The sequence below is a fragment of the Pristis pectinata genome, chromosome 9, assembly GCF_009764475.1.
Source record: "Pristis pectinata isolate sPriPec2 chromosome 9, sPriPec2.1.pri, whole genome shotgun sequence".
NCBI classification, from domain to species: domain Eukaryota; kingdom Metazoa; phylum Chordata; class Chondrichthyes; order Rhinopristiformes; family Pristidae; genus Pristis; species Pristis pectinata.
The window spans coordinates 26,881,579-26,897,901 of record NC_067413.1 but is presented as its reverse complement, the minus strand read 5'-3'; the positions used below and the strand labels follow the sequence as shown (position 1 = coordinate 26,897,901).

Below are 16,323 nucleotides of genomic sequence, written 5' to 3'. Positions count from 1 at the left end.
TGTAGAATAGTATAGACTCGACTTGTTTTGCTTCTTCACGGTGTGCCTGCCTGGAAATTGTTGGGACAGCGAAGAATGGAACCCATGGTGATCGATCTATGTCTTTAATGCTATAGAGTGGAGGGATCTAATCTGTGTATGGTGGTAGTGCAGTGGTTAAATAACTAGTAAACCAGATGTCTGGATTACCAGTTCAGAGACTCAAGTTCAATTCCCACCTTGGGAGCTGTGAAATTTAAATTAATATTAATAATCTGGAATTAAAAATCTTATGCGTAATGATGATCACAAAGCTGCTGGGTTGTTGTACAAACCCATCAAAGGAGGAATTCTGCCATACTCAACAGGCCTAGTTTATATGTGAATCCAGACCCACCAACATGGTTGACTCTTAAATACTCAGAAATGGCCTGACACGTCACTTTTTTCAAGGAAACTTGGCAATAGGTAATAAATGCTGGCCTTGCCAGTGATGCTGAGACCCTAAAAATGAATAAATAAATGTCAACCGTGCTGGTCTAGGATGCATAAAACTTTTATTTTTCAGTGATATGTATCTGAAAATTGTTGATTTTTTTTTTCATTCCCGGAGTTGAACATGATTGCAACCACTACCAGGCCAAATTGCACCACTGAGGAAATTCAATATTGGACTTCCTGTGGTGATTCAGCATGGAATGTCTGACACACAGGATGACTTAATTTCCAATGCTTTGGAGCATTGTGGGGAAATTAGGCCAGGTTGTCCCAGGATTAATATTGTGAAACATTCCTGGGATATCTTCACAATATCATGCTGGATTGAGACAGCTTCTTAACTTTGAACCTTTGTGATCCCATGACCTCCCCACCCCAGATGGTTAACACCCACAATAGAGGCTCACAGCCAAGACCCAATGTTACCTCCTCCTCCTCCTCCAAGCCACAATGGTCTTTGGTCTATGATTGCCAGCCTTCATGACCATGTAACACATAGAAGCAGCAGCCCAGAAATTGTAGTGGACCTTAATCAAACCCCCAGGGGTATTTAAAGAGAATGAAGATTTTTTTAGTTCATGGCGTTGTTTGAGAAAGTGTTTTCCTGTGTCTTAGCAATATCAGCCTTGGTAAACTCTGGTCACCAAAAGTAAAATTGTATTTCTTTTCCCCTTTTTCCTCAGTGCTCATATGTGATTACTTTCCAGCATTGTGAAAATTCTAACAGTTGCTAGGTTGCAGATCCCACAGGCATTGTCAGTCTTGCAGTGCCTTTCCCAAGAGGTGGGTCACCAGACCCATTTGGCACTTCTAAGGCACTCTAATACTGAGGGAAGTTATTGCATCTCAACTGGAGTGCCTGTCTGAGATCAGGCAGCACAGCACACGGTGTGTGCTGGTGATTGTTGGGGGCTAGCAGCTTTCTCTTCAGGTTTGTATACCTATACACTGAAAATCTAGATTGTTCACTAAAAGAGCCACTCGTCAGTTTATGTTTTTGAGTGTTAATGTTCAAAGGTGCATTTCTATATATCGGACATAAACTTTGCTTTTAGCTTATTGTTTCAGGAGCCAGTAGGGGCAGCATTAGAATTTATTTAACAGTAATTAGCATAAACAAGAAAAACTTATTTCCCTTCTGTAAGCTATTGAATCAGTCTCATGGGGATCAGATATTCTAAACTCTGTGGAACAGAGAGACCACATTCACTTCTTATTCAGTCTTTACACACTTTTCAGGATGAATAAATAGATTGTGATGGACAGTGGGAATGGCATAAGCCCACAGCAGAATCTCACCTCTACCCTCACTAAGACCAACTGAGTCAACATCTGCCAGAGGCTTTCCCTGATCTGCGGGATGAAACAACTCCAAATATGTCTCTTGCAAATATCTTGGGCTGAAATCTCACCAAATACCTCAGCCAAACCCACAATGTACCCATTTGTAGGTACATGAGTGTGGCAAAATATTCATATAGTTCGTTGTTAGTCGAGGCAAAACATTTACTCTTTGAGGAATCTGTTACCTCCACTTAGCTTTCCCATTGGGGAGAAATGGGATTGAAGTCTCAGATGGTCTTTTATCAAAGGAGTGGGCTTGATGGACCCAAAGGTTTTTGCCTTTAGTTGGACCACTTGTCATCTCATGTTGATGCAGTCTTAGAGTAGAATTATGGGAAGAAAGACCTATCCTATCTCTCAATGTTCTTGCACTTTATATTGATAACCTTTTGAGTTACTTGAAAAGTTGACAACTTGTCTTTGAAAATATGAATAGTTCATTCTGCATTGGCATTCTCACTTCTGCATCAGAGGGATGGGACTTCAGGGAACACTCCATTTTCTTGAGCAAATGTAGGATGACACATCGGCGCAGTACTGAGGGAGTGATGCACGGTCAGAGCTGCCATTGTGCAGCTGAATCATTGAATGCAGTCTCTGAAATGGACAGAAAATTCTGAAAAGAGCAGAAATGTTCTCCCTGGTGTTCTGGCCAATACTAATTCCTCAACTAACATCACTAAAACAGACTAACAAGTAGAACCTTGTGGAGGTGTTGTCAGGTCAATCTTATTACTGTATCTTTTTACACTACATTGGTTATAAGGCTCTTGGAAATGTCCTGAGATCATTAAAATCTGAACAAATCTAGGTTCTTTCTGTTTCTGAGTCCAGCAGAGGTGCTGGACTTTATGTTGCACTGTGTGCCTGGCGCCATTCATGCTACATACTTAAGATGCACTGGTACTTGTGTACTCCTACTTTATTTGCGATCTCTACAAGCATTTTCCAAGGTATGTTTGCCCACACCCATGGAGAATTCTCTCCTCCACAATCAGTCTAAAGCTGCAGAAATATTTCTTGTTTTATGTGGGGGAAAGGTCAGGGGACAGTCTAGTGTAGTTATGTAATTAGACTAGTAATACAAAGGATTGAACTAATAATGCAGAGAATTGAATCCAGTTTAGGGAAATAAACCTCTGTACTCACTATTCAACCTGGCCCATGTTACTCTGGACTCACAATGTGGTTAAGGAAGGCAGCCAACCTCCATACCTCAGGACAAGTGGGGACGGGCAGGGGCTGAGGCCTTTGGAATGAATTAAAAGTTCACAAATCTGAATTATGATTCTGCACAATTCACCAAGGGGAAGTTTGGGAAGCTGTTTTTATTGGGCAGTCAAGACATTTTTGAATTTATTTTACTTTTATTCTTGTTTTCATTAGTAATTATTGCATTTAAATATACAAAACATCTGCAATATTAACAATCAAGGTGGTTACTGATCACATCAGCAAGTCTATTTTTATCTACTTTTGTCTTGCAAACTGTGTTGCAGTGCCCAGGGTGATCACAAGAGGGTGCTGCACTGCTCATGCCTTCAAATTGCATGTGTTTGGCCAGGATGTTACAGCGTCCACTTCATGATCCCTGACTTTGTGCAATCTGTTCTAGTTTTCTCATTGTGTAAAATTATAGTAATTTCAAATCCAGTCCAGGTGATTTTTTTTAAAAATTGTCATTTTTTGTTATATATATGGAAATGAATACTATTCTGTTTGTTATAATCCCTGGTTGCTAACTCTCTCTGTAGTTTTGTCTTATTCTTTCTACCTGTGTGACTCTGTTTCAGTACTTCTCAAGCTATCCTTCCCTATTATTGCAATACAGGAGGAGGCTGTTTGGCTGATTGGGCTATGCAGAGCAATCCCATCTTCCCATTCCTCCTTTGCCTTATTTCCCTGTGGCCCTGCAACTTACTTTCTCACACATGTCCATCAACTTCCCTTTGTTTCTGCCATTACCTACACAAAAGGGTAATTTACAGTAGCCAGTAAACCTTCCAGCATATCGTAGAGATGCAGAAGGAAACCAGATTAGCTGACTGAAATGTACACAATCACAGAGAACATGCAACTCCACACAGATAGTACCCATATTTTCTTATGACATAGGAGGCCATTTTGTCCCATCAAATCTATGTCACATCACAAACCAGTCCCATTTGTCACTTACTTTCCCTGTAACCTCTGCTCTCCATGTTGCCAATAATTCCCCTGGATTCTCCTTAACCTACACAGGGGGCAATTTACAGTGGCCAATTAACCTACCAACCCACATGTGTTTGGGATGTGGGAGGGAATCAGAACACCTAGAGAAAACCCACGCAGTCACACAGAATGCACAAATTCCACATAAAATCCCAAGTCAGGATTCCTGGGGTCCTTAGCACTGTGAGACAGTGGCTCCACTGGCTGTGCCACTGTGCCATCCCTGAGGGGCAGGGCAGTTGCAGGGAGAATGTGCATACTCCATGCAATCAAAACCAGAGATCGGGATTGAAGCTGAGATTACGAAACTGTGAGGCAGCAGGTTAATTATAATCAGATCCCTACTCCAGCTCTTTTAATGAAAGAAGATACAATGACTGGGGAATTGAGGATACTTTATTGTATTGTTAACATTTTTGTATTACTGGCTTGGTGCCCTCTCAATAGAAATGATTTTAAGGTGTATTGAGCCTGCAGCTGGATTTGTACCAGGGCTTTGTCTTTTACACATCAGGCAGCAACCATCATCTGATCAACTCCTTGGTCTGCCTTTCCTCTTTGTCTCTTGGTGTGTGTTTATTTTCTCTTTGACTGCCTGTACCCTGTACCCACCTCTGTCTCTGTCTCTCTCCTCATGTCTCAGTCAACCTTTGTTTACTTCAGTCTCTGTCTGTGCTTTGCTCCCCGATTCGATTCAAATTCTGCATTCCAGGTCCTCCATCTCCCTATCTTTTCACTGTATCCATTAACCCACAACCGTTTCCCTCTCCAGAATCTCTGCTAATAGCCCCTGCAATCTTTGTTTCAGTAAAATAAGCCACAGCTCAATTTACCACCTTCTTGCCCAACATTATTCCTTACTACTCACTTCCTCATTTTTAGTTCATGTTCCCATGGGGTTTGAAACCTTTACCACATGAACAATTTATTCTGATTAATTTTGACAGTTTACTTCATTATAACTTAAAAAAAACAATTAGATTACCTAAAACTTTTTCCACAAAGTTTGCTTTCTTCAATGACATATGTAATCCTGCTCTGCATCAGGTGGCCATGACTCCACAAGCACTCCAGGTGAAGTCTGTCTATCGTCTTGAACAGTGATCATGTAGCCCCTTTTAATTTTTTAATCCAGATTCAATAGGTTCTCAGGCCTTAACTGGGTCAAATGCCTGAATGTGCCTTTATTAGGTGTATGATGCTATGGAGCACTCTAGATCATGCCTTGTGTAGGATAACTTCTCCATCAAGAGAGCATCAATAGTTAAGTAAAACCAGGGACTGGAAAAATGCTTCAGTGAAGCAGCTGCAGCTATAATGCTTCCTTATAAAAATAAAATGAGATGGGCCAGTGCCAACCTGCAATGAGGGGAGCTGTCAAAAATGGTCTATTGCCTTTGACTAAGCCAATAATGTCATAAGGTAATGATGTCATCAAGGCTCATTCTGAAGGGAAACGGGCTAGGTTAGAGTATCTCTGGGACTCCTCTCTCTGATGGAGACTGGAAGGCAGTGTAGGTTAGAATGTTGCACTTTCACCTCCTTGATCTACATCCAAATCCAGCCCAGGCTGATGGGATGGAAAATCCACGAGGGTTAGAACAGTGTTCATAACTCTCCTTGACCTGGGTTCAAATTTACAGGAGACAGAGTGATGAAGCAACTTCTTTCTCTTTTTCTATCTGTCTCACTTGCTTTCCTTCCCTCTCTCCCTCCCTCCCTCTGTATTTATTTCTGCATATCAGTCCATCTGTGTTTCATGAACTTTATCTTCCTTGCTGTTTTTTTTCCCCATGTTGTTTTCCATCTCTCTCTCTGTCCCTCTTGGGTCTTTATATGTCTCTGCATCTCTGACTTATTTATCTCTCTTGAACCAGCCCTTTGTTATATTTTGCTTCCTTGCTTATCTTAATTTTTTCCACCCTTATTTTCTTTTTCCTTTCTCTCTTTCTCTATATCTTTTGCAATCTTGCTATGTAAGACATGGTATAAATATCACTGAAGGAAGTGGAGATACTCATGCAAATATTTGGCAGAATGTATTCTGAATTTGGTGAGGTTAAGGTGCACTAGTGGGACAGTAGACAAAACTAAACTAACTTGATGTGTTTATGATGTATAATTTTCCCCAGAGCTCATCATTAATGTTTTGAGGAGTATTCTTGAAATAATAAATAGCACTCAAAGGTCATGCAACATTAAATCAAATACATATTTTGGAAAAAAATGAAGAAATGCAGGTTTTACTAGAGATATTCAGTTTGAAGTTTTATGGGAGGCTCAAGTGTAACAAGATTAGATCTTTTTATCAACTGAACATGTCAATTTTGTACAAAAGATTTTTACAGCTGCTAAAACCAGCAAGAAAATTAGGATGCATTTGTGCTGATGCAAAGTTGTTCTTACGGATAATTGACTGCAAAAGCAGCAGTATTAATGGGGGAGGGGCAATACCCTACTTAAATCCCAGGTGTATTACTTTGTGATTAGCTGAACCTTCTGCAAGGAAGCTGTCTTGCAGTGATATAATTTGAAACAGTAAAACATAAACCTGCCTGCAAGTGGCGTGAAGTCTTTTTCTGTTCTTTGACTGCCTGGTGTTAGCTGTCAATGAGCACAATTCTATGCAATAAGCTTGAGGACAAAAGGAATGTAGAATTTCCATACTTATAGAACCTAGAACAGCACAGTGCAGAAAATGGCCCTTCAGCCCATGATGTCTGTGCCAATTCAACCTAATCCCATCGGCATGCACTGTCTATATCCCTCCATTTCCTTCCTTGATCATGTGCCTGTCTAAATGCTGCTTAAATGTTGCTATCGTATCTGCATACTCAGGGTCAGGAGATTGAGTTTTAATAGCTGTGGCGGAATCCTTAGTGATTGCGATCTGAATGGCCCTTAACACAATCCCTACCCTTGGATTCCCCAGATTAGCAATCAGGTAAATTTTTAAAACAGCCAAATGGATATTTTAAAATGGTCAGGTTACTTAACCAGGCCATGGCCTATTCCAAAAGTCTTGAGTGGAAAAAATTCCCCTTTGGAGGACAACTGCTATAGAGTAATGGAATGACCATTTGGCTAATCTACTCCGGGTGCTATTGGCTAATGGATGAATGTTGGTCAGCTCAGTGGGGAGATCATACTTGTTCTTCAGTAGTATCATATAAGATTGAGAGACATAGATAGTGTAGATAGTCTTTTTCCCAGGGTGAGAGTGTCAAATACCAGAGGGCATGTGTTTAAGATGAGGGAGGGAAAGTTTAAAGGAGATTTGAGACAAGTTTCTTGCAGAGAATGACAAGTGCCTGGAACACCACCAGGGGAGATGGTGGAAGCAGACATGACAGTGAATTTTGCAAGGCAATTAGACAGACACATGAATGGGCAGGGAACAGAGGGACATGGATCACGTGCAGGCAGATGGCATTAGTTAGATTGGCATCATGGTTTGCAAAGACATGGTGGACCAAAAGTCCTGTTCCTGTGCTGTACTGTTCTGTGTTCTTTCATGGATTTATTAACACCCACCTGAGCAGACAAAGGATGTCCCTTGCCCCTGATAGTGCCATTCTCCATCAATACTGTATTGAACTCTCAAGGCTGTGGTAAAGGACCAGTTACTGATTCTGAGATCAGAGCACTACCAATAGTGATTCACAATGGGCAACATTGCCTTGGTTTAATGACCAGTGCATACATGCTGAGATTATAAACTTTAATGAGACTGAAGCCTGGGAGGCTCAATGATTGACAGGATAAAAGCTTGCTGAGGAATCAAAGGGAGAGAGAATGATAACCGCTAATTGACGGTGCAGTTTGCTCCCAGTCCAATGTTCTTTCCTAACTTATCAATGGTTGCTGACGTGCCACATCTACCCTCCTTACCCTCTGGCCTGTATGTGACTTCAGTCCAAAAAAGTGGTGGACTCTGAACTGCCTCTTCAGTTCAGGGACATTTAGAGATGGATGATAAATGCCAGTGACATCACATTTTGAGAATCAATAAACTAAAAAGAAAATGGTTTTACTTGTTTCCATAAGTGAATATTATCCCTGCATGATAAGAGAGGATGTCTTGGTTTCTAAGCAACAACACAGTGGCCAACTTTCCCACTGATTTCTCTTGCAACTACTAACCATCTGCCCTCTTGAACTTTCTTCTAAATATTTCCATCGTGCAGCTCACCCCTCCTTTGAAAAAGCTATGTCGAGAAACATTTTCTTGCAGCAATGCAGGAGCAGGACGAAGACTTTTAATCCCTTGAGCCTGTTCCACCATGCTTTGAAATTATGGCTGATCTCCATAATTTTATGCCTCAAAGTACCATTGCCTAACAAAAATCTATCATCCTTATTTTTTAAATATTCTATTGACCTTCAATCAACAGCTTTTGCAGGAAGTGTTGTACTTTCTGCCAGCTTTTGCATAAGGTAATATGGATTGACTCTGCCCCTTTAACTCATTCTTTGATTTTCTTCCTTTCTCCCCCTGCTCAGCCTGTCTTTAGTGTTCCACACTGTGCAGCATCTTGAGATATCTTTTGACGCATGAGGCCATGCTACAAGAACCAAGCTGTTTTGGATTCCACTCAGCAATAGCTCATAGTGGCATTTTTCAAATCAGCATGCTAGGAATCAAAGGAACAGACCTGTGCCCTGTCATTTGAATTCAGAAACCCTCAAAGCTATCCTCTAGCAAGGTCTTGTTTAGGATTTTTAATTAAAGTTTGTAATTAAAACTCTGTTTTAATCTCGATGCATTCCAAGACCAACAACACAGACAACAGGAGGTACTGTATTAGTCTATCTAATTCGAGAGGACCAGGATGATGAAATTATTCAGATGTTCATCTATTTGGATCTTGATTCAAATTCACCTCACAATAAATGGATGTGATTCCTTTTACTTTTGCAATCTGTCTATACCTCTCACTGCCTTGGTGAAGCAACCAGCATAATCAAAGACCCCACTCACCTGGGTCATTCCCTCTTCTCCCCTCTCCCATCAGGCAGAAGATACAGGAGCCTGAGGGCACGTACCGCCAGGCTCCAAGGACAGCTTCTATTCCACTTTGATAAGACTATTGAACCTTTATACGATGAGATGGACTCTTGACCCCACAATCTACCTTGTTGTGACCTTGCACCTCGTTGTCTACCTGCAATGCACTTCCCTGTAGCTGTGACACTTTACTCTGTACTCTGTTAGTGCTTTTACCCTGTACTAACTCAATGCACTCTGTACTAACTCAGTGTATCTGCGCTGTGTAATGAATTGATCTGTACAAACGGTATGCAAGACAAGTTTTTCGCTGTACCTTGGTACAAGTAACATTAATAAACCAATACCAATAGTAATAGTTGAATTAGTATTAGGGTAACTGCACTATTCTAACTAGCATTTTATTTAGGAAGTGACTGAATGGCTGAGACATGAGTGAAAAGAAATTGTATTGATATATTGGGGATGCCTGTGGTTGAATATAAGCATACTGTTGGGTAGAATTGATAAGGACTTGATGACCATTTAACTAAGCAATACTTTACTTGGTGCCAAAAGTTAATATCCAAAATGGAATGTAATCCATGTCCTAGTATTTTCCTTCCTCCCATTCATGAGCCTAGCTTCCTGATTTTGTATTATTGATATTTACTTATCAGCAATAAATGAGAATTTAATCTTGTCCTATTTGGTTCATTCTCATTTTAAGACAGATTATTAAAAATATTGCCTTAAATGAGGAAACTCCATTGGACAGAGAAGGAGGTTTGAAATCCAGAGTGCCCTGGAGCATTACAAATAATAAAATACTTTTGAAATGTATTCAATATTGTAATGAATGAAATGCAATACCCAGTTTACACAAGATTCCACAAATGAGTTAATGACCAGGTAATCTGTGTTAGTGAAGTTGTTAAGAGATAAACAAAGGAGAACTCTAATTATCAACTTTGAAGGAGTACCCTGGCTCTTTTATGCTTACCTGAGAGCTGGCAGGGCTTAAATGTAAAGGCTCATTTAAACAATGCCATTGCCAACAGCTCCTTGTTCCCTTAGCACTGAACTGGAGGGTTACTCTGTACTATGTGTTCAGGTTTCTGGAAAGGGATTTTCCCTTGTGAATTTTGACACTGTTTCTTGCTGAAAAGTTTAAATTAGTGCATGTTTCATTAGTAGCATCCAAATAATACTCTGAGTAGATCAGGAAACTGATTTTTTTTGTCAACATGTTTCCATTGCTACAGTCCAAGGGTGATTAGTTTGATTACTAAGATATAGTTTAGAAGTTGGTAAATCACCCAAAGGTTATAGTTAATGAGTGTGCTTGACAAATGATATCAGCTGGCTAGTCAACTATGAAATAATTCACAGCCAAGACCCATCATACCCTTACCTGGTGTCCACATATGTTTCTAGCAGTGGAGCAATCGGCAACAGAAGTTCTGCAGGTAATTCAGCTGTACTTCCACCTTTTGCCCACCCACCAAATAAACACAGAAGTCAGTTGTAGCATGTGCTAGGACTAGGAACCCAAGGACAAATTGGAGTCTTTCCAGGTATGTTTGTCGCAGAGACATGGCTCTAAACCTCTGGGGCAGGTAATGATTTGAGATCAACCTACTTTCATTATTCTTTATCCTCTTCATCCTGTTCAAGACTTGTATTTCTGGGGAAAGAGCAGGCACATCTGCCACTGATTTCTACGGGCACTTTCCAAATAGCCGATAATAATATAAATGGAAACCTCACAGTGCTTGTCGTACTTTTCTGGGATTTCCAAAGATCTTCCACCCGAATCATCTTTAGGCCTTTGGTGCTGAGATGTGACTCAACTTGAAACCTCTCACCTCTGAGTCAGAAGGTTTACCATTCAATTCTCACTGCATAAACTTGAACATGAGTCTAGGCTCACAAAACAGTATCATGAAAAAGGTGTTGCCTTTCAAATGAGCCATTGAACTGAGGCCCTGCTTTTCTTTTAGGTAGACATAAAACTTACCAAGGGGTTATTTTTGATGAAGAACAAGGGCCTTAGCCAATGTGTCCAGGGCCATATTTGTTTATCCTTCATGGAACATTATTTGGTCATTGCTTTTGATAGGAATCATAGCAAACAACATTCCCACAACAGTGAGTGTACCACAGAAGTATTTCATTGGCTGTAAAGTGCCTTGGAAAATATTTATGTGGACATGAAAGATAATTATAGAAATCAGAGTCTGACTTTTGTTTTGGCAGAATGGTTAGACCACCAATTATTTGAGCTGGTCCACTCCCATAGTGAAGGCGGTATTGTACAAATGTTTCAGTTAACAAGTGGACTTCTATTCTGTCTAAAATGGTTGGCCAACATTGTTCCCCATTCCTCCTCTCATTCCAACTAGACTCAACATTGGGGATTAAAATGATATATTTTCCATGTGATGAAATATGGTCCAAATTGATCAGAAATGAAATAGCATTAGCATGTACATTTCACTTTTGTTAGACCTGTCATAAACAAAGCAATTCAGAGTGGAAATAAATGAAATGCAGCCACTGTTAACAGATAGGCTAAACTGGCATCCATTTTGGTCCCACAAAATCCCACTAATAATTATCAGGGGAGATTGTTTTCAGTTGAACCAAATGCACATTATTTTTTTGTTACAGAATTCTGTGTCTTGACCTTAATATTCCAGTTCCGATCAGGATTCATTTTCCATTTGCAGAAAGTTAACGTTACTGCCAGCTTCTTGGTACCAAGCTCAAAATTGTTGGCTGACACCATCTGGTTCTGTAGCTAAATCCTTTGGCAATTTTTAATAATTGAAGAGTTAATTAGACTTGGCAATTACCATGGACCTGACTGGACTTCCCAGAGCCTTCACCACCTTGAAGTGCAATTGTAGTGCTGTCACTGTAGGCAAAAGCAGCAACTGTTTTGCATATGGCAAGATCCCCAACAGATGAATGACCGATTCTGTGTAAGAGCACAAATTAAGCTGTTGGCCAAATATTTTTCAGAGTGTGTTATTGCATTTATAATGTCGGTTTAAACCAGCAGTGACCTCCCCAGAACGGTTGGGTTTTGCTTTAATTATTATTTCCAAAAGTACAATATTTCCAACAGTGAGCCTCTGCTCCAGTATCCTGTTAGTGTAGTCTGTGGCAGTAAGTGCTACTTGATGCACCAACCTATTGACCAAGGAAGCAGCACAATGTATTGGGTTAAGCTATTTTTACCAACAATAATTAGAGTTAAATTCCATCTAAGAGCCAACTGAATGTCAGAGCAGATTCAAGGGTTGAATGGCCTCCTTATGCTTCTAACTGCCTGAAAATGTTTGGTACAGTGTAAAAGGAAATTTACCAATCTCCAAACCATATTGTACTTGATCTCCCAGTTGCTGAGGAGGAGCAGAAAATGCATGAGTTCTCTTAATGGGAGTCCTTGCTTTCCTGAAACTTGTGTTTTATTTTTCCTTTTCTCCTTCACAGTTTAACTGGTAATGAACCACTCACCATCTTGCCTCTGACACAAGAAACAGAGCAGACTCACGGGAAGGCCCACTTCAAGGTCTGTGATCGTCTGAAGTTGGAGCGGAAGCAGCGACGGATGTGTCGGCGGGATCCAGGAGTGGCCGAGACCCTAATGGAAGCAATCAGTATGAGTGCCCTTGAGTGTCAGTACCAGTTCAGATTTGAGAGGTGGAATTGCACTCTGGAAGGACGGTACAGGACGAGCCTTTTGAGAAGAGGTCAGTTATTTCTGCTTTTGCACTGTGTATCTTTGTCTGCCTAATTGGCTATGTGTTTGAGGGGAAGGTTGGAAAACGGTGGTGTGAAAGGTTACCTCAATGTTGGTCAAGGTACAACCTGCTCTCCAATAGATTTTGGTTTTTCTAATTGAACGTCACTCTGACCTCACGATCTACCTTGTTGTGACCTTGCACCTTATTGCACTGTACTTTCTCTGTAGCTGTGACACTTTACTCTGTACTGTTACTGTTTTTACCTGTACTACATCAATGCACTCTGTACTGACTCAATGTAACTGTGCTGTGTAATGAATTGACATGTACTATCGGTATTCAAGACAAGTTTTGCACTCTACCTCAGTACAAGTGACAACAATATACCAATTCCAATTAAATTGGCAGTGTTAGAAAACCATCAGATTAGTCTGAAAAAGAATTGCAGATTTGTGCTTTGGATACAACACTTCAAATGGCATGGCAGATGCAATTTAATCATAATTTGTAAGGCAGTGTAATTCAAAGCATTTTATGCTTTTTATTTGGTACTTATTATCAATTTCACCCTGATCTCTTTCCTTTTTGTGACATTTTTTTCAATTTCCTTCCCAGTCACTCCTCGCATTGCTGTTATCCAAACCCCACCCACCTCACACTATTTTGTCTTTATACAGGTACGATAGCTTGGACTCTTCCCCCCTCCAAACTTCTCTTGCCAAAATCCTCAAGTGAATTTTCTTTTTGGAAGGAGGGTAGGGGGTGGTGTGTTTTGTGCAGTGAGTGAGTCCACACTATTATTTGAAAGCTTTTCATTGGATGTACACATCCTCTCAGTTTAATGTACCATTGTAGTTTAGGAGTTAGCCTTGGCTTATTGGCAGCATCTCACCTCTGAGTAATCAGACTAAAAAGGAAAAAATTATTTCTGGAAGAGAGCCTTCAGCAAACGGTCAGGGTTCTGGTGAACGTGGTAACATGGAAATTGTTAGATGGGAAATTGCGGTCCATCTTGCTCCCTTCTTAATCTTCTAGTAGTTGCATGATCCAGCAGTAATGGTATTGTTGACTAATCATTTTAATCAACTGGTCTGCAACAGACCCAGATGTGAGGCAGGGAAAACTTCAGTGGTGAAAAGCTTTGAGAATTATAGGTCCAAAGAACTGTTCCACCCAAGCAGAGCATACTTGCCTCTGAAAAGGCTTGTATTATATTGCAGAATGCTAAAAGTACCTCCCTAATTTCCATTTACTCAGTAATTAACTGATTTCACTGCCTCCCTAATTTCCATTTACTCAGTAATTAACTGATTTCACTGTCTCCCTTTTTGTAATATGCTCTATAGATTAAATTCTCATTCATTACTCCATTGTATCCATATATCCTAAGGGTTTATATTCAGATATTCACTTTCTTTACCCCTCAGCCACCCCTTCAGTCCATATGACTAATGCAAGCCGTCACTTGCTTCAACAAGGTTTTCATCAGGGGCAACACCTGAATTGTGTGTTTCGCTACTGGAAACAAAATCTCTCAGGAGATTGATGACCTGTTCAGAGCTGTGGGCAAATGGTTCCAAGTGCAATGACCTCAATCCATTATACAGGAGACATGAGCCTGTGGCACCAAGCTGCATTCTAATGCAACTCAACATTGGGCAGTCTTACTCAGGAAAGAACTCCAGGGTAGATGATGTAGGAAATTAAATATCACGCTGGTGGAGTAATGGATATTTTTCTTGGCGTTGCTGTTGAGTCACATTTCTGAAACTAGCAAAGGATTTAGTGGCATTTAAAGTAAGTGGTGCTGTATAGAGTCTGGTATAGGGGGAGGGAATTGCCTGTTTACTGCTCTGTGGTAACAATTAACAGAAGGAGGAAAAGTTGTTAGCTAGACACTTGACTCAGAATTTAGAGAAAAGGGACAGAGTGGGAAAGTCCTGTGCGGGGAAAAGGGAAATGATGTCAACCACAGCAATAGAAGAGGTGGCATGGAGAAGAGGAAAAAGGGGATAGCACAAACATGACAGGAAGAAAGCAGGAAAATGAGGCAAGAGGGCATGGAGAGAAAACAACATTTAGGTGGAGAGAATGAGACAAGATTAGGCAAAAAAAGACAAGTATAATGCAGGTTGAGACAGAGGAAGAGGTGGTCAAAGGGACAAGATGCCAGTTAAAACTGAAAACCGTGATGCCAGCAAGAAAAACCTGACACAGATTTCAGTGTTAAAAGAATTGTTTTTCTCTCTGTGATAGACCTAAAGCCAGAATGAAAATTGACACCTCAAAGGAGAGAGAGAAAAGGACTGAGGGAAATCATTATAGTATAAAAAAGATAGAAAAATAAATGGTCTTTAACCACCCTCTGTCAATCCATGTTATGATACTGGTCTTGATAACCAGAAGACATGGGTATATGAGAACTTAACATTTGTTTAAACAATGATTGTGTTAGCTGTGAGCTGTTATGAAAACCCAGCTCGGAATGTCCATTTGGGGGTGGGGGGGGGGTGGGGGGAGAGATAACATTTTTCTCAGGGCAACTACAGAAGAGCAATACTCCAGTGACACTCGTATCCAGGGAATAAGAGAAAATAAAAACAGAATAGAGGAGGCCAAAAGTGAAATTCCTCATGTTGACAATTGTAGTGTAAAGGTCATTGTGACCTGTTTTAATACTTGAGCTGACTTTAAGCAACACCAGGGAAATGGAAGCATATATCTAATGTGACGTAGCCATAAAGCTGTAAAAATGTAAGAAAAGGGAGCAGGAATAGGCCATTCAGCCCTTAAGGCTGCTCCATGCAGAAGGAAAAAGGCAATGCACAGGAGGGCATTCATAGAAAGTAATCAGATGTTTTTGGTGGATTAATGCAACAACAGTATTGGTACTTGAACTATTAATCAAGAAGCTAAGGAGTAGACCTCAACTGTTTCTTCTACCAAGACGGCGATTAAATTTGACTTTTATTTTTTTAAAATAAGAAATTAAAATAGCATTTTTAGTCCAAGAGGACAAGTACATTTGACTGTAATTATTTTTTCCATTTTCATTTGCCTTGCCAGCACAAAGGTTATGAGTTTATTGCAGCACATCTGGTGTGCAGCACACTGATTTATGAGGCCTGGTATGACTTCTACAAGCTGCACACTTCAGATAAACTCCACATATGCAATATCACCTAATTAAACAGTAAATTGCACACTGTTTGCATTCTCTTATATAAAACAAAGAAAAAAGAATCCCTCACCAAACTTGTGACTTTTTCAAAGTCTAACGATAAAACAAGACAACTGTCACAATGTTGTCCACTTGCTGAACGTGCTTATAACAAGTGCCTAACTCTAGCATATTGGTAGATGCATTAACCCAAGTATTTTAAATAGATCAGTATGTCCAGTAAAAGAGAAGGGATCACATTAATTACTCAAGCAGTAAAATGTCTGACAATAATTGGGATGCGATCTTTTCTTGTTTGAGGGCAAAAGTGGATTTTCTTCCTGTGGGTGAGAAGTTCTGGTACTAAGGAGTTCAGTATCCTGCTCCAG

At 40.2% G+C, this 16,323-nt stretch overlaps 1 protein-coding gene across 1 annotated transcript in view; it reads left to right on the top strand.

Moving 5' to 3' along the window:
• wnt9a (wingless-type MMTV integration site family, member 9A) overlaps window positions 1–16,323 on the top strand; it is a 59,407-nt gene that overhangs the window by 11,440 nt on the left and 31,644 nt on the right. The window contains 1 exon segment of the mRNA XM_052023367.1: window positions 12,521–12,806. Within this exon segment, the coding sequence (XP_051879327.1) occupies window positions 12,521–12,806 (286 nt within the window).